The following is an 18,804-nucleotide window of genomic DNA, read 5'->3' as shown; positions in this document are numbered from 1 at the left end:
TCATAACATTTAGCCATTTTGTGTGATGTGTACCAAAGAGGAAGATGAAACTATTCCTATTTTTCAAGAGATGCGAACAAAATATTTTAAAAGCAGGGTAAAATGTGGGTTTGCATCAAAGAACTCTATTTATATTGATGTCCCACTTATCTTTTTATTTGAAATTGAATTCTTTTATTTTTATTTTTATATTATACATTTGCCAAGAGTAGCTACTGCCACTTGGCATGTATTGGCCATTAACATTTGCCAAGCAAATAACTGCTCCACTTGTCAAATACTTGATCATCTAATGCTCTCCTATTATATATAGGAAGATATTCAATATATTTTTTATATGTATTTCAACATGCTATGTTCTATAAGCAGCCACGACTCTTACTAGATGCCACTATCCAATCTTTTTTCTAGGTTTAATATTTGTGAACTCGTTAATTATGAACTAACTTTTAACTATTTTGTCAATTAATAACACTCTCATTCTCAATCTCTCGACAAATCACCTCACGTATTATAACATCTTCCGGCTTCATGTTGCATCACCCAACCGCAATCTAATTTAATGTCACAATGTAACTTAAAATTTATTCAAAATTTTACCCATTCTTTACTCTTTCTTTTTTAATTAGAACCCACGTACAGTCAAACGTCTCACTACTTTACAATGAATTTAGTTTCATAACAAAACTGAAATCATTTTACAATAATCCCTGTATTTTTCTTAAGGAATAATCAAACCCAATTGAATACCTTCTCCTTTTTTGAAAATTTATCACAACATCACGTGAAAACATTTATGTCTATTTTATAATACAAGAAAACACGTCTATTGCCACGCTTTTAAAGCATGGCGAAAAACTGAAAAAGCGTGGCGATAGCTTTTTGCCACGCTTTTTGAGCTACTGCCACGCTTTTGAAAGGGTGACTTATAAAAGGGTGGCGGTTGCTCTATCGCCACGCTTTTTGTTTGCCACGCTTTTTTACAAACTGCCACTTGTAAAAGCGTGGCTGTAGGTGGGAAATATGGCCATGCTTTTAAAGCGTGGCGATAGGTAGAGATATGGCCACGCTGTCAAAGCGTGGGGATAGGGCAGATCTGGCCACGCTTTTTCGAGCATGACAACAAGAGCAGATATGGCCACGCTTGTAAAGCGTGGCAACAAGTGGAGATACGGCCAAGCTTTTAAAGCGTGGTGAAAGGAGAGGTACGGCCACCCGTGTAAAGCGTGGCAAAAGAGGAGGTATGGCCACGCGTGTAAAGCATGGCAAAAGCGTGGTAATAAAGTAGGTATGGCCACGCTTGAAAAGCGTGGCAAAAAAACTTAGATACGGCCACGCTTTCTAAGTGTGGCAGTAGACAGAGAGTCAGAGATATGGCCATATGGCCACGTTTTTAAAGCGTGGCAAAAAAGATGGTCAGTAACCCAGTTCCCTTTTTAATCTTCATAAATAAAACCTTACATGAATTCATAGATAATTTTATAATTTAGTCAATGACCAATAATCAAGTAATCCAACTTTCATAAAATTGTCACCAAAATAAGTGTGTGATCACATAGCAACATACACTAACAAAATACCAAAAGTGAAAGTCATAACTACTCATGAATTTCTAATACATGAATTAGAATTCCTAATCAAAGTCTTCTTCAAAATACCAAAAGTGAAAGTCATAACTACTCATGAAATTCCTAATACATGAATTAGAATTCCTAATCAAAGTCTTCTTGTACTCCATGCCAAGATATAAAAACTTCATGTATCATTGCAAGCTAAATTGTTTTGACCTATGCCCTGCAAAATAAAAAACACAAATGAACAATTACAAATGAAAAATGGATGATGCAGTAAACTTCAACCCACTAATTTTTCTAACAATCAGATTTGACATCAAACTTAATTTTTGTAACATAAAAAGCATTCTAACAATTAGATTTAATTTTGCTACATATATCCACTAATCTGTACAAGGATTCTCAAAATCAACTTTAAATTTGATATCAAACTTATTAACAAATAGCTTATTGTTCAATAAATAAATCTGATTTATAGCATCAATGAAAACGTGATACAACATTCATGTTCCCTCAGCCAATGTTTGATATTCTATTGTTGAGCCAAGCCTAGCTAAACCTAACAAACTAAAACTGAAACATAGATTACTTATTTTTAACAAAATAAATATGTGAATCATGCGCCTACACAATATGATGATATCAGCCAGTACCATTAATATCTCTCTAACATTTCACAACACACTATGAAAGCGTGGCGTGCATTCAGAATTTTCAGTTAGAAAGAACCAATAAGTAAAACAAGTGAAAAAGAAGATGCAAAACGAACAACAATGGCAACTAGTTCGAACCTTTCAAGTTCTAACAAACTTAACTCTTTCCACCAGTCATAGTTATTCAAAATCATATTAGAACCTTCCAAGTTCGAATTCAGCAACAACAAACAAAATTGAAGTACTTGGTTATATTCAGCAGCAGACTATTACATTACCACAGGAGCAGCAGAACAAAGAAGTGGCAGCAGTAGTGGATAGATAACTATCGAAAGCCTGAACAAAAATAAGCTACATTGAAACCCAAACTACTAAAATCCACTCATCATCCTGTGCCATTTATACTTCTATACTCCTAAGTCCTAACCTATAATTTTGTTTTCAATTTTCTTAAACTTTAATACAATTTGCTAGTTAATGCAAAGTATAAAGTGGGTTGATGTGAATGTGAAGGAATAAAAAAGGGAAAATGGAAGCAAGTGTTGGGAGCTACTGATTGCTGATGGGAAAATGCATTAGGACCCCCTTTTAAAAAAGCAAATTTAAATTCAAATTTTGAATAAGTAAAAAGCAAATTCAAATTTAAATAAGGCTTATTTTAACTATATGACCCATTTAATAGCATTCCCAATTTTAAAATATTATTTTTTTTAAATCTGTTTTTTCTTAGACAAAAAAGTGAAGGGATAACCATTTTTATCTAAAGCTTTTTTTTAGAACTCGAACGCAAATAAAAGGCTTGAAAAAAAGAGTTATAATCTAGTTGTCGTAATTTCCAATTATTGGCCAGTGGTGAGAACAACAAACCATATGCATAATGTATTCATAGCATATATAGAAATGGTCATCAAGCTTTTTGAACTGGAATATCCAACAATCAAAATACTACTATGGTCCAGGCTCCACACCTTTTAATTTCGTCACACTCTGAACCTTATAAAACTTAAAAACATTGAAACTACAGTACACCTTGAAACTAACTAATAAACTGCAGACTCGGTGACTAATGGCAGAGAAGACTGAGTAGGGAATGTCAGAGACGAATGCACCAACAGGGATGAATCAAACAAAAATATTGGTGAGAGCATGATCAATCAATTATTGGTGAGAGCATGGAAACAATAGACTGTAGTATTACACAAACTACACCATAAATTACATATGAGCTACAGTTTTCAAAGAAAAAAAGAGGCCAAGAAAAATATGAGCTACACCATAATATGATACTCTATCAAACAAAAGGCCGTCCAGCAACCAGATCAAAAGAAAATCAGACAATAAGGCCAGCGAACAGTCAAGACAACAAGAAAAACGAAAAATAAACACACAAGCTATGCACATTAAATAAAATCAGTCAAGTTCAACCAGATCTTAGATCTCCACAGTAGAAGATCAGAATCAGAGTTGTCAGCATGCTATATACAGTTAAACATAGCACAATTTCTAGATCTACTAGGTCTCTAACACATGGCACGAAGCAGCAACACTTATTAAACAGCAGTAGTAAATAGCTATTTCCCAGTTTCAAGCAAGCAGCAAACAGAATTTATAGACTTAACCAGTTCCACAAACTGAAATCATTGCAGTTCATATAACAGTCCAAATTCTCTAATTAACCACCTAATTCAACTAAACTAAATTAGTTAAACTAAACAAGCTAAACAGAATGAGCTAAACCATATTAATCAAACAGAAATATTGGTGAGAGCATGATCAATCAATTATTGGTGAGAGCATGGAAATAATAGACTGCAGTATTACACAAACTACACCATAATTTACATATGAGCTACAGTTAAACATAGCACAATTTCTAGATCTACTAGGTCTCTTCATTGCAATAAGTGCTAAATACAGAAAGAGAAGTTGAAATTAAATGAGAAAACATAATACATATAGTAGTAGTGGTAAGAGTTGCCTATAGACTACAGGTAGGGTTCCCTCCAATCTATATTTCCTTATTTAATTGCCATGTTACTACTATAAGATTGTACACATACAATATGAAAATAATCCATATAGGTAGCAGGTCCCCTATTCTGAATGCTTATTCTTTATAAAGTTGTACCAAAAAAAATCAAGTTATCCCATGTATTTGTTTAATCTTATGCTGTTGAATACTAAAAGTATAGTCATTCTTTTAAACTTCTTCCAGCTCTAACATAACCTAGTTACAAACTATTGGATGGAACAATCATATTTAAACATTCAACTTGCCTCAGTATTAAGTATTTAAGTTCATTTGCCAAAATAAAACAATCATAATAGCATAATTGTCCTTACTTGTTCAAGAACTGGTTAAATTTACTTGTCCATACAACTTTTCCTTATTCTGAATGCTTGTTATTTACCTGTGTGTGAGTTGCTATGCCTCTCATCTGAGCTTGACTACCTTGAAGGTTAGCAATCTGCTGCGTAAGCCTTACCAACTGTCGAGCAAGAACTTTAATTGCAGCCTGAATATTGCACAGGAAAAGCAGAATATATTGGCATGTTTGGCACAACAGATTATATAGAGACTAGAGAGAAATAACAGTTTTTAATACTTTCAAAACTTTTGACAGAAGGCTCTTTCAATATATAAGATGTTTCGAACCAAAAGTAAGCCAATTCGAACACATTCAGATCAACGTGACAGCTTCTCAAGTAATAATTATGCATAAGAAACCTATGAGAAAACGTGGATCATACCTCGTTTCCCGTCTTAGCAGTTCTCTTTATCTCAGCAAGAAGCTTCTTTTCCTAAAAACAGTAAGAAAGAAAAACATTAGAGATAATTCCAAAGTTCAGTAAGAAAATAATCAGTGATCAATGAATAACTGCTTCACATACTTCCAATTGTAATGCTCCAATTTCCCTCTCTATAGCTGAAAAACATCACCAAAAATCAATCAATCAATAATTTCTAGGAAATTCACACGAAATTGGAAGAGATATTTATATTAGCATAATTGAGCAGCTTTTTCTTTCTATAGCATAAAAAATAGTTACCTTGAATGAGATTATTCTGCTTTAGGAATAAGATTTAACCTAGTCTAGTCCAAACTCTCAAAAACTTCTTTTAAGGTCAGATATGTCCCATCTCTAAATATTACAACCTGGACAAGTTAAGATTATTCACAGTCATAATCTTTCTAAAAAACAATTCACAAGATATTAATAATCATAAAAGGCATTTGGTATTGACTTCTGCAATGATCATTTTAAGTATCCTGAATGTCGCAAGTATTACAGCAGTATTATCTATCTCATTCATATGTTGAATTAGCATACTAAATAGTTATTCAATATGAAAAGTCTATTTTCTATTTTTCTTAGTACACATACAGTACAAGTTTAATGTGACCCTAAAATTAGTTAAATACTCCAAACCTAATCCGAAGCATCAAATTCGTCATAAACAGTAATCCATCCCAATTCGCGAGAAATTGTAAACGAGAAATTGAATAGAGTAAAATAACATGTACAAACCCTCAGCAGAGAATCAAGCGAAGCAAAAACGGCGAGGCAGGAAATGGCAGAGACGAACGCACCAGCAGGGAAAATCGACCAAAGCAGAAATGGCGAGGCAAACACGAACGAAGGATCAGCAGATGCGAGGCAGAGGCGCGGTGGAGGGGATGACAAAAAAGACGGTGGCCAGCACAATGTTGACAGTTAGGGCATGGTGGCCAGAGCAGGAAGATGGCTAGAGCAGGAATGTGATGACAAAAGTAAGGTAAAACCAAAAGGAAGGAGAGCAGAGGAGATGACACTGGCGACGATGCAGAGGAGATCGGCGAGGAGGAGCACGAACAAGGGATGTAGCAGCTGCGAGGCGGAGGCGTGGTGGAGGGGATGACAAAGAAGACGGTGGCCAGCGCAATGTTGAGGGTTAGGGCATGGTGGCCAGAGTAGGAAGATGGCCAGAGCAGAAGATCGGCGAGGAGGACGACTTTCGAAGGTGAAAGCTAAGAGTGGTTTTCATAGATTAGGGTTAGTGTCAATAGGTTGGGGACCGGGTTGGGGCCGGGTTTGGGGTCGGGTTAGAGTCAATGGGTTGGGGACCCTCTTGCCACGCTTATAAAACGTCGCTGTTTCACTCTACGGCCACGCTTTCGAAGCGTGGCCGAAAATAAACTTTTGGCCATGCTTTTAAAGCGTGCCAAAAGACTACCAGGATATGGCCACGTTTTATAAGCGTGGCCATAATGAAACCCTATCGCCACGCTTTTAAAATGTCCTTATTTCTCTCTATGGCCACGCTTTTGAAGCGTGGCAGAAAAAAAACGTGGCCGTTTCTCTAATCAATTGCCACCCTTACAAAAGCGTGGCTATTGATCCTTTTCGCCACGCTTTTGAAGCGTGGCAAAAAAAATGGCAAAATCTCTAATCTATCGCCACTCTCATAAAAGCGTGGCCATTGACTACTTTTGGCCACGCTTTTGAAACGTGGCAAGAAAAAAGCGTGGCCATAGACCTTTTTTCTTGTAGTGTTAATTTGATTTTTTCTCTTTAAAAAGCAATATAATTTTACTTTCTTTTATTTCTTTGGTAAAAAACCGTAATATAATTATAGTTCGACTAAATCATTATACCTTGTGGATTAGCCCACGCAAATATCCACCTTCTAATGACCTATATAACTATACTGTAGAACTAAACAAACAAAACTAAGTCCATAAAAAATTGTGCTGAAAAACTCTAACTCCAACCCATTTATTTGCACACCTCATTACAGTAGTTGGCTTCATTTCCAGCCGATTCTTTCACACGGAACCAACATACATTTTTGTAATGTCAAATTATTTTTTTTGGTAATTGTTTCTTTCCATGTAACCTTCGTGGACCACACAATTCCCTTATTTACCTAACGATCTGTCATCCCATCAATATCATTCAGTTTTTTAAGCTGTACCATCTAAATTGACAAATATTTGGAATTTCACTCTTCTAATATATTGAATTTGGAATAAGAGTATGACACCTTATTATTGTCTTCTACAAACAAGATTTTCCTTTTCAATGTTTCCATGCTTTTCGGTCCGGTTGATGGTGGAAAATTTAGTTCAAACACAGTAAAATTCACACTCAAGTGGGGTTTATCATATTTATGTAACTCCTCGTTTAGATCCTTGATTAGATTAGGTTCATAGTAGTCTTCTACTTTTCGGTTTTTGATTTCACGTTCAAGCTCCTCTATAGCCTTGTTTATCTTCTCCATTAGTTGGTCATGCACTTCCTGCATTCTAGCTTGATATGTTGCTCGAGCTCTTTTCATATGTTCTTCCAACTCAGCATCCTTGGAGATTTTTTCTTTCATAGTAATGTAGTCTCTTCGAACATGTAGCAACTCTCTCATGGAAGTTTCCACAAGATAAGTATTGCTAGAATAGTTGCACACAGATTGTGGAAGTATTTTGCTTATGGTCTTGAATCAGATATAACAAGGAGAGGAATTAACACAACTTGGACTTTGTTTATACCTTTTGCAATAAATTCTGATACCATAGTAAAAGATAACATCTGCAAATGATCAAATTTGTTTAGTGGGCTTTGAATAGTTCCAGAAATTGTCACCTAATTTGTAATGTGCCAATGTTTGGGTGCTGCGAAAGATTGCAATCACTTCAAAATCGTTGGGAAAATCATTTGGGTCTTTCGAAAGAACGACTTTGTTGACACCATTCTCGTCCATGTACATCACTTGGTCACCATCGCACTGAATTGGCGGCAGGTTGATCATAGATTTTTCAGATTTGCTTACAAATGGGTTTATGAGAACAAGTTATATTTGTGCCGATTTGTTATCTATGAAGAACAACCATCTGTGAGAAGATCCATAGCATCTTTTGTAAGGAAGGTTGAGTTGAATTTGATTGCAGAGAGCTATGTTGTACAAACCACGAATTTCTTAGTGGCCTTGAATAGGAACCACGAGCAGAGGAAGTTGATCATTTGCGCAAAAAAGATGCATTTGTGCTGGTAAAACCGAACTGCACAATTTGATTGGGGTAATCCCGACTAACTAAATGCGGTTAATTGCGGATAAGCTCGACATGCAAGTGCTGACCAAACTTCTTTGTTTTCACCTCCCTTTTTCATTAAATTTCAGTCCTTGATCACTAAAATTTTAGCCATTTTTACCATCATAAATTCAGCAAGACTTCGATTTTATATTTAAGAAATCATTGGTCACAAAATTTACAAAGACTTTATGCATTTTGTTACTTTTTACCGTGTTTCAAAGTGAGAAAGAGAGAGTAAATTCTGCACTACTCCTCCACATTCCAGTCTGTAGTCTGTATTCCTCACTGTCCATACATTGTTCTTCAAGTGTTCTTTAAGAACTCAAGCCATATAAACACAAACCTTCGTCTATTTTTGCTAATTCTTGTGTTTATACAGAAATTTCGGCAAGGTAGACTCTTGTTCCTTCTCTTTTCCTTTTTTATTTTCTTCAACAGTAGCTATGATAAATTTTTACTCTCTCATGTATAGAAAATTCTTCTTGAATCACCCATAAAATATGCTTAAGGAGTTAGGAAAATTTGAGGTCAAAGTGGTTGAATTTTGACCCTTTTGTGATATTTTTGGCCAAAAAACGAAACTGCACCACCACCAACTGTGCTTTTGTCCTTGTGTGTATATTTTCTAGTGTATAAAAGGTTTAATAACTAAATTAAATAAGAGGTACATGTTAGAATTAGTTAGAATATATTTGTACTTATTTTTAGTGTTTATATGAGCTACTTTATGGTGAATTTGTGCTTATTTTGAAATATTAGAAATTTTGTGAGTTACCATCATTTTAGCTTGCTAAATATATGTAATATACTGTATAATTATCTCTGGATTTTGTGTGGTAATGGCCAAAAACATAGAAGCACTTGGGTTTAAGTTTCAAGTTTTAAACGTCACAAAAATGAAGAAAAATATAAAAATTGCATCTCTGAAAATTTTAGTCACTAAGAGCACAAGAATTATGGTAAGAAAGAGTTTAAAAATAATTAGAAAAATAGTTTTAATCCTATGGAACAAACAGGTAAAAAGGAGGTTAAAAACATAATATAGACAAGATATAAGTAAAATTTTGAATTTAATAGGTTTAGGGGTCAAATAATAATGGTATAAATTATTTAGGTCAAAATTATATTTAAAATAAAGTTTTAGGCCTAAATAAAAATTTTAGTAAAAATTAGAGGTAAAACGATAAAAAGCGGTAATTAGAGAAGTAAATAAATTAATAAAGAGTAAATTCATTTTTTTAGGTCCCTAATAGTAAATATTAGATTTTAATAAAAATATTAGGAGTAATTTTAGTCAAAGAAAACTATTAGGATTCATCCGGTAAAATTTTGACGCTAAAAAAGTTAAACGGTAAAACTAGAGTACTTAAGGCAAAACTAAAATTTTTAGACATAAAGTATAAATAAAAATGATTAATTAACTTAATGAAGGAGAAAAAGTCTATTAGAAAAAATATGAAGATATAATGGTAACATAATAATATTAGTGGTAAAAGTGTCATTAAAAACCTAACGAAAATGGTAAAAAGAGAAGTTAAGTAAAAAAAGCAAAATGGTAAAATGTGACAAGACTGAGATATTTTAAGAAGTGACCGGGCACAAATTTTTATAAAAAAAACGGCAGATAAGTCCGTTAGAAATAAATTTTGTTGAGATGTACCGCGGAAAAAGAAACTATCAACCCCAAGGTGTTAAGAGATACTTGGCAGAGCGGACTTCCATCTCGCCTGACCAGAGACTATATGAACGTGGGAACGCCCATCATATGGACTGTCACTCACTGAGAGCATCTTGTATTTTTGGGTCATTCTTTATTAGTGTCGCGATTGTATTCTGGGCAATGGTGCAAGACCGACCCAATAGAGTAGCCATATCTGGACTTGGGCCAGGTAACGTCTGGTTGCGGGTAGTCAACCAACACATGATCTCATAACCTGTGTAGGACCAGACATGCATCATACTTGGTTGCTGCATTTCTCTGCTTGTGACTGCTTACTTGAATATGTGACTATTGTACTGTTATATACTTGTGATTGCATTTGTTCGTATGATTGATTACTGTTGTGACCTTATAAATGATTAGATTTAGGTTGTAGATCCCCTCAGATTTTTTGTATAGTACCCTGCTGGGAACCTTAGGTTCTCCTCCCTTTTTTCATTTCTGCAGATGGGGACCAGCGTGATCTTTTTTTAGTACACGGCATACGGCAGCTACGTGGACCCCGTGACGGGGAGCACAGTGTTTTGGGATAGTCTGCGTACACACACCTACTATCTTCTTGACCGTCCTTATTCTCACTCTCTGCTCAGCCAAGAGTTTGATCCTAACATGCCTTATGACACACTACTATCCGAGCTTCACCCCGATAGAGGCTAGTATCCTTTTTTGCCTTTTACTCTGAACATGGCAGAGCTAATACCGGAGTACCCGATCGTTGACAAACCCGAGTACCCACCATAGTTCAACCCCGAAGAGGATCAAGTAGTTCCCGATATACCTATGCCCAACGCTCCACCACTATCCCCTGCAGCAGAGCCAGGGTTCGATGGGTCAGGGGTTTCCGAGTGCTCTGGGTCTGCACCTTCATCAGAGTATAGCTCAAATGCATGGATAGATTAGATGATGGAGGATCTGTGCTCTAGTTCTTTCGAGACCGGGGAGGAAGACTCCACTGAGGATGCGAGCAGCAGTAACATCATGGGCACGTCAAAGTGATTCCCTTGTTCCAGCATAATGTGTCAGCAGCTTTCGGATATACAATTTCAGCAGCAGCAGTAACAACAACAGTAGTAGTAGTGATGGTAATAGTCATGATAGTAGTGGTACTTGCCCTCTCTCTGAATAGACTTTTAGAGGGCTAGCTCTTTTGTATTTATTTAATAAGTAGATTGGGTCTCAGACTAGGGTGGCTCTTGTGAGCCGTAGTCTGTAAGTATAAATAATGGATTATGTACGTATTATAATAAGTAGTTAAGTATAAACTTGGGTTACATAATAAACTAAGTCTACGGACATTTCATGTATGTTATGATTATGCTTTTCTATGTTTATCTGTTCCTTGTATTATCTACTTAATTTACAATTATTCCAATATACTCGACTAGATATGCGATTCTCGACTAGCGTTACAAGCTCATACGTATATACTTAATATATGGTCTAGACTCTAGACTCCCTAAAATCAGCTGAATAGTAGCGCCTAGCTGCTAATCTTAGTTATGACAGGCTAGAAGTTGGGTCATTATAAAAAGTATGTCGTCATCGCTGTAGTCTTTACGAATCGGTGCTCCTCTTGCCGTCACGCTCGGAGCTCTTCTCCTCGCCGTCATGTCTCTCTTCAAGCTCTCTGTCTCTCTCCGAGCTCACTTTGTCTCACTTTCATCGCGAACATCTTTACCTCGACGTCGCACCAAGGCTTGCTCGAAGCTATTGGTGTCGCCGCCACGAAGGGCTGCTCCGTCGTTGTCTCGATCTGTTGTGCTCATCTCTCTCTCTCTCTCCCTCTTCGAGTTTTCTCTCTCTGTCCGAGCTCAACATCCCTCTTCGAGCTCTCTCTCTGCGACGTCTCTCTCTGCTCGACAGTGGAGTATTCGCCGCACTGTCATCTTCCTTCCTTCCTCGCCGCCGGTAAGCACTGATGCCTCAATTTATTTCTGGTTATTTTGTTAATTTTATTTATTCTGATTTCTGATTTGCTGGTTGCTGGTTGCTTTTTTTTCTTATTATCAGCTGTTGATGGTGCTATGATGCAGTATTTTACTATATTGTTTATGTTGGATTTTTTTATTCTGAGTTGTTTATGCTATGATTCTGATTTTGAATTGTTTATACTGGTTTTTCTAATTTGTTTATACTGGTTTTTATGATTTGCTGATTTTTCTGATATTGAGTTGTTGATGGGGTTGTAGTGCAGTGTTTCACTATATTGTTTATGTTGGAATTTTTCTGATTTTGAGGTTTTTATACTTATTTGTTTTATTCTGAGTTATTTATGCTGAATTTTTTTTCCTGATTTGTCATTTATGCACATTTTGATTTTTGTTAACTATAAATTTTGATGTTTGAAGTTGTTTGTGAATTTTTAATGATAAATTATGGATAATTTATTAGATAAAATTGTAAAATTTTAAATTTTATCAACTTAGAAATCATTAAATTTAAATATTTAAAATTATATATTAAATTTTTAATAATTTTATTTTATATTTAATTAAACCAATTGAATTTCAGTTGAAACTATGAATCAATGAACCATTCACTCCACCGGTTCGGTTCTCGCAACTTTAATAAAATCTATGGGTGAAAGAGAGTGAAGGTTTGCACACTGCATCGAATCGAGCATAGTTATAGATATCATCAAACCTATATGTAATCATATACAATATGTTATCGCCAAAAAGTGGCCATGAAAATGAAGCATTGCCGATGATTTCCTCTACCACTGTTGCCATAATTACAACAGAGAGAGAAGGGGAGAGAAAAAAAAAGAAAAATAGTGATTTATTGATTTTATTTTTAATTACCTGAAGTGTCTGAGGATTAATTATATGTAATTGAAAAGATATTTGAAAGTTGATTTTATTAAATAAGTTGGATTTTTATAAAATACTTAAATTTTTTATTTAAATTTTAAATTTTAAATTTCTTTTAAAGATAGTAACAATTTTTCCTGTGATTAATTTTTGAAAAAAATAAATATTTTCTAAAATTTTGTAGACATACTAATCAAATTTATTTTATTCAAAATTAATATAAAAAACTAGAAAACAAATTTAAGTTCAAAATTTCATGAAAAAAGTGATATCACAATTTAAAAATATATATTACTGAAATATGAATTAAAGATATCTTTAGTTGAAAATCATGTTTATGAAGTAAAAATCAGGATGATAGTGATAGTAACGGTGTTTTTGGTGGCGCCGTGGCGGTGGTGACAATAATTTTCTTTAGTTAAAACTTTAACCTAATTTAGTTTATGTAAAAAGTATGAGCTAATTAACATGTAGAATACTTAAAAAAAAATAGAAGTAAGAAAAGAGTTTTTGGTCGAGGTATGGGCCGGACAGGCCCGATCCACACCGGAACAGAACCCAAAGACCCGGCAACACCCCGCTCTAAGTCACTCTGAAATTCGAAACACTCCTTGAAACTAGCCCCCAAGCTCTGCATCGATACTCCTTCTTCTTCATCCGATTTCCTTCCATTTTGCCTTCTTTCTTTCACCGACGAAGACACCCGCTGAGGGTGTGTTTGGTAACCACGTTAGAGATGATAGAAGTGCGTTTGAGCTTCTTAAAAGTTTTATTTTTATATTTGATAATTTTTATTTTTTTAAACGCAGAAATGATTCTGTCTTTGAACGCAGGTTCAGGAGAAGCTAAAATTTGTAACTTCTGCGTTTCCCGTTTATGGTTGGTGATCACCCTTAAAAAATTAGACAAAAAATTTATTTCTTTTTTACCAAACATACCCTTCATTTTCTTCTATAAAAAGGATTAATTCTTTGTAGTTCTTCCTTCTTCTTCATAATTTTTAGTTACAACTTTTTTTCATCAAATTAGTTCAGATTTGTTTCAATTACCAGCAAATTGAATATTTTAATTTTTTTATTATATTTAATATTCATTTTTATATTTTAATTTACATATTTTTATTTATATTTTTATTATATTTTTTATTTATATGATAAATATTTTTATATTATTTGTATAGTGTTCTTCTATTCATATGACAAATGTTATTGACTTTCTTATGATATTTTTATTAGTTTTTGTTCATATAAATTCTTTTTTTTCTATCTTTTCATGCATTGTATTTATGTTGTGTATGAAATTTTTTATTTTTTTATTTGATTTTATTTTATTTTTTGTTCATATTTTTGTTGGTGACTGGATTTTTTGTTCATATGATATATGTTGTTAGTTTTATAAAATTTATATTATTTCTTATCATTTTTTTCTATTCTTTGATGTATTTTATTTTTGTTTTGTATTAATTTTATCTATTTATTCTGACTTTATAATATTTGTAATTGTAATTATTATATACTACGTCTATTATCAAAATTTTGTATAATATAAATTATGATCCTATAAAAAAAGGATAAAATAAATAAAAAATTAATTATTAATAATAATAGAGTCATAAATAATAAAAATTTATAGTCCAAAATAATACTAAATTAAAGAATACTGATAGTACTAGAAAAGTTATAAAATATTTTTTTTATTTGATATTATAAAATTTATAATACCCTCTTTCATATTTTTATTTTTTATTGTATTTATTTTATTTATATGATAAATATTTTTTATATTATTTTTGTTAGTTTTCTGATTTTGCATGTATATAAAAAAATTATTTAGATGAATGTCTTTTTTAGTAATTTTTCATCTAAAAGTGATTTTGAATAGTATAATCCAAACAATATTTATTTTACTATAATCAATTTTGATATAAAAATTATCAAACATAAATCACGTCAAGTCAAACTTACTTTTTATCAAAATCAATTTTGTGCAAAGTCCCGTTTGCAAACTGAAATCCAAGAACTCCTGACCTGAGAGCTTCTAAGTTTTACGCAATATTTTTGGAGTTTTGGTCGAATGGGTCTTATTATCCATAGTCCTATTTTTTGTTTGCATAATTGGGCCAGCCCATGAACCCTAGCTTTTTTGGTTCATTGTTAGGGTTTATCTCCCTCGAGTGACTGCACTGCGCACAACAGAAACATCTCGCACGCTGCCACATCGCCGATCACCGTAGTGTTTTCTTCGCCGGTAATCGATTGCCGATCCACATATAATATCGTTGCTTCTTCCTTCGTTGATTTGTCCAGGTTTTTTTTCTTAATTTTTCATTTTTTCTTCTCTGTATGGTACTTCAAATCTTCGCTATTGAGATTTGTTCAATTTTAGTTAGATTTTATTTTTTGTTCCAATTTCAGTTGGATTTTAGCTTTTAGGTAGCTCTAATCTTTCTCTGAGACTGGTTTACTTCTAATGCTTGTATTATGAAACGTATATCCAGCATTGAAGTCTTGTTCTATGATTCATTGTGTGGCATATTGTTTGTGATTGATTATTGAATTTTTTTATGCTTCATTTTATTTTAATAAAAAACCGTTGCTATTAATTGTTTGAAAACTTTCATGATAAGCTTGTTAATTAACATCAACCTTGAAAGAATTTGTTCAAAGCAGTAAAGATGTTTGGGTTCTTTTAAATGAAACTCAATCTTTTGATTACTAAATTGATGTCATGGATCTTGAATAAACGATGTTTCACACCTTTGAAGAGTTAATTTAAGGGTTTAGCTCTAAATGTTACAATTGTATTCCAATGCAAAAAGAATATCAAAGCAATAGCCAAGACTAAAACAAGGAGTACAAAGAAGACATACCATGGAAACAAGCACCAAAGAAAGCTTAGAACTCAAGAAAGTGGATTGTGATGCATCGGAGATTGAGTATGTTAGTTATGGTGGCGAGCACCACCTCCCCCTTATCATGAATCTAGTCGACCAAGAACTCAGCGAGCCGTACTCCATATTCACGTATCGTTACTTTGTATATCTCTGGCCTCAGCTCTCTTTCCTGGCATTCCACAAGGGTAAATGTGTCGGCACGGTGGTTTGTAAGATGGGCGACCATCGAAACATTTCCAGAGGATACATTGCCATGTTGGTTGTGATCAAGCCCTATAGAGGAAAAGGCATTGCTACAGAACTTGTTACTCGGTCTATTAAGGTGATGATGGAATCTGGTTGTGAAGAAGTTACTCTGGAATCAGAAGTTACAAACAAAGGAGCATTGGCACTCTATGGTCGCCTTGGCTTTATTAGGGCTAAGAGGCTCTTTCATTATTATTTGAATGGAGTCGATGCTTTCCGGCTCAAACTGCGATTCCCTCGGCCGGAGCTGCACCCATCTCTGCCTGTGATGGCAGATAAATATGGTAGTAGTCATATACCAAGTGATCTTGATAATTCAGCATTTGAACAATGATTTGATTCCTTCAATGCCTGTTTGAGTGTTTGTAAAGAATCATAAACCCTTCTTGAGCATATTGCTGTACAATTAATTAGATACCAAGATTTTTTATTGGCTCAACTCTACTTATATTACCATGTAAAGATTAATATAATGCTATTAGTATTAGCGATTATACAATATATGGATATGGTAAAAGAAAAAACTATAGAATTATGTTATATTCTGTTAAATAATATGGGGTGGGATGCCTTTTGTTGTGAAACTTGGAACAAATTGATTATCAAAACCTTTATTTTCTACCTTGAATATAGGAATATACCACTTCAACGATGCACTCATGCAAGGGTTAGTATCAATCTCGCTCAAGTCATATTCATCATGTTCTACCTCTTGATTTTGTATTAAGCAAATATTTAAGAGGACATGTATTGAACCAAAATATATATTTTGCAAAGGCAATATATACGCAGATTTGTATGGCGTATTTTAACGTTAATGAAACGTTAAAATGGTTTAGTGCAGCCAGTTCAGTTTGGAAGAGTAGGGAGAATTTTTCTTTTTCGGTTTTTGAGGCGACGAAACGTTAATGTGGGATGTGCGGGTTTTTATATGGTGAAGTTTAAGGTCAAGGCTTTTGGTCTTTTTTTCTTTTTTTTTTGGACGTGATTTGGTCTTTTTTTTTTTAGGTCCTTGGTTTTTGTTAGAATAACGGAATTCCCAAGGACGCCTTTAACTGTTTAACAACTTTATCCCTTTTTTTTCCCCTTTGGATAAATTTAATGTAATTTAGGTGTTATAACGTATAATTAACGTAAGAGTCTGAATAACGGTTTAATTAACGCGTGTTACCTACTGCTATTATTTAGGATTTTTAAATGTAGGATGAAATAGATTTTGCAACGACAAAATTGAAATTAAATATTGAAAAATGTAACAAAAATTTTTCCTTCATATTGAGCCAAAATCTTTTATAATTTATTTCATTTATATAACTTAACAATTATAATAACCCATGTCATGCACGTGATCAAATTAAAATTATAATTTTAATTTGTTGTGTTAAAATTAATTTAAATTATAATTTTTTTAATTAATAAAAAATAACATATAATGTATTATTTTTTTATATAGTATTAATTGTATTAACTGTAAAATAGTTATTAACCGATATTAGTAATGTTCATACCCTGCCCCAACGATAAGGCCCAAGTCCCAACAAAAGGTCCAACCCCAAAGGGTTGAGCCTCGCCTTGTACCGACCTCTTCCTTACGAAGTCGGTTCTTACCACGACTAACCTTAAAGAAGTCGAGGACGAAGATTAGCTGGCAGATAATCACTCATTCAAATGAGTAACTGCCCCTAAAATCTCTCTACCCACTTCCAGGAGCCATATCTCAACCTCCCTAAGATAAAGGGCGCGGTTATCCACCTCAAAAGGCGGAACTACTTCAGCGGTAGTTATGGGTTTACCCCTATAAATACACTGACACCTCTCAGGTATCTCAGAAGCCCAATACTCTCTAGACCTGTTTTGCCCCTTTGCTGACTTTGGCATCGGAGTGTCTTTGCAGGTACCACCCCCATTCTCCCTTACACAAGTCGGACGGGGGCCTTGGATCACCAACTCACTTGGACGTTCATCGTTCAGACGATTGGGCCAGCCAAACTTGTCCAACCCATTAATCTCCGGTTACCCATCGTAACATTGGCGCCGTTTCCGAGGACCCGAGAGATCAACCAGTAATGGCAGACATGTCACAAGAAGATGGTCATGTGGCATCAGATTCTGAACAAGAGAATCTAGATACCGGAAACAATGACGCAGACCTAACCCTTCACCAGGGAACCAACGACCAACATAGGGAAGGCACCTCCGAATTTAAAAATCCGAAGATGAACTCCTCCGAGGGGCGTGAATCGGAAAAGGATGGGCCACCCCATACAACCGAACTAATGGGGCTATTCCATGGCCACTAAGGTCGCTTGGAACAACTGGAATAGGAGTGGGAGCGACAAAGGGAAATTGAAAAGCACTTAAGAGAGGAGATGGAACGACGAAAAGAGTTAGAAGAAAAACTCTTAAAGTTAGAATCCTCCCTCAAAAGTCGGAACTCCCACGGCGATCGAGAAGAGTCACCCCCAGGAGGGGAGGACCCCTTTAGTGAGGACATAATGAGGGCAAAAGTTCCAAGAAACTTTAAAAGCCCCGACATGAACCTCTATGATGGAACCACAGATCCAAAGCATCATTTAAGCAACTTTAAAAGTCGGATGTATCTGGCTGACGCTTCTGATGTAACACGTTGCTAAGCTTTCCCGACCACCTTATCGAAAGTAGCGATGAAGTGGTTTGATAGCCTCCTTCCAAGGTCGGTCACCAGCTTTGAAGACCTCTCGAGAAAATTCCTAATGCGGTTCTCCATTCAGAAAGACAAGGTAAAACATGCACCGAGCCTCCTGGGAATAAAACAGGAGGTCGGAGAACCTCTACGGGATTATATGGAAAGATTCAAT

At 34.6% G+C, this 18,804-nt stretch overlaps 1 protein-coding gene and 1 long non-coding RNA gene across 2 annotated transcripts; one reads left to right on the top strand and one right to left on the bottom strand.

Annotated features, from left to right (window-relative positions):
* Nucleotides 1-1,501: 1,501 nt before the first annotated feature.
* On the bottom strand, nt 1,502-6,286 carry LOC112715047 (uncharacterized). Its single transcript, XR_003159449.2, has 6 exons — nt 5,759-6,286; nt 5,279-5,385; nt 5,120-5,154; nt 4,979-5,029; nt 4,639-4,743; nt 1,502-1,794 (listed from the first exon to the last, which is right to left on the bottom strand). It is a non-coding gene; the product is annotated as an uncharacterized lncRNA (long non-coding RNA).
* An 8,624-nt stretch (nt 6,287-14,910) lies between these two features.
* On the top strand, nt 14,911-16,406 carry LOC112715046 (N-alpha-acetyltransferase MAK3). Its single transcript, XM_025766785.3, has 2 exons — nt 14,911-15,134; nt 15,647-16,406. The coding sequence occupies exon 2, from the start codon at nt 15,699-15,701 to the stop codon at nt 16,299-16,301; it is 603 nt and encodes a 200-aa protein (XP_025622570.1). The 5' UTR covers nt 14,911-15,134; nt 15,647-15,698; the 3' UTR covers nt 16,302-16,406.
* Nucleotides 16,407-18,804: the final 2,398 nt, after the last annotated feature.

Source organism: Arachis hypogaea, chromosome 10 (assembly GCF_003086295.3).
Source record: "Arachis hypogaea cultivar Tifrunner chromosome 10, arahy.Tifrunner.gnm2.J5K5, whole genome shotgun sequence".
Classification (NCBI taxonomy): Eukaryota; Viridiplantae; Streptophyta; class Magnoliopsida; order Fabales; family Fabaceae; genus Arachis; species Arachis hypogaea.
Note: the sequence above shows the minus strand (reverse complement) of the source record. Positions and strands in the feature narration are given on the sequence as shown.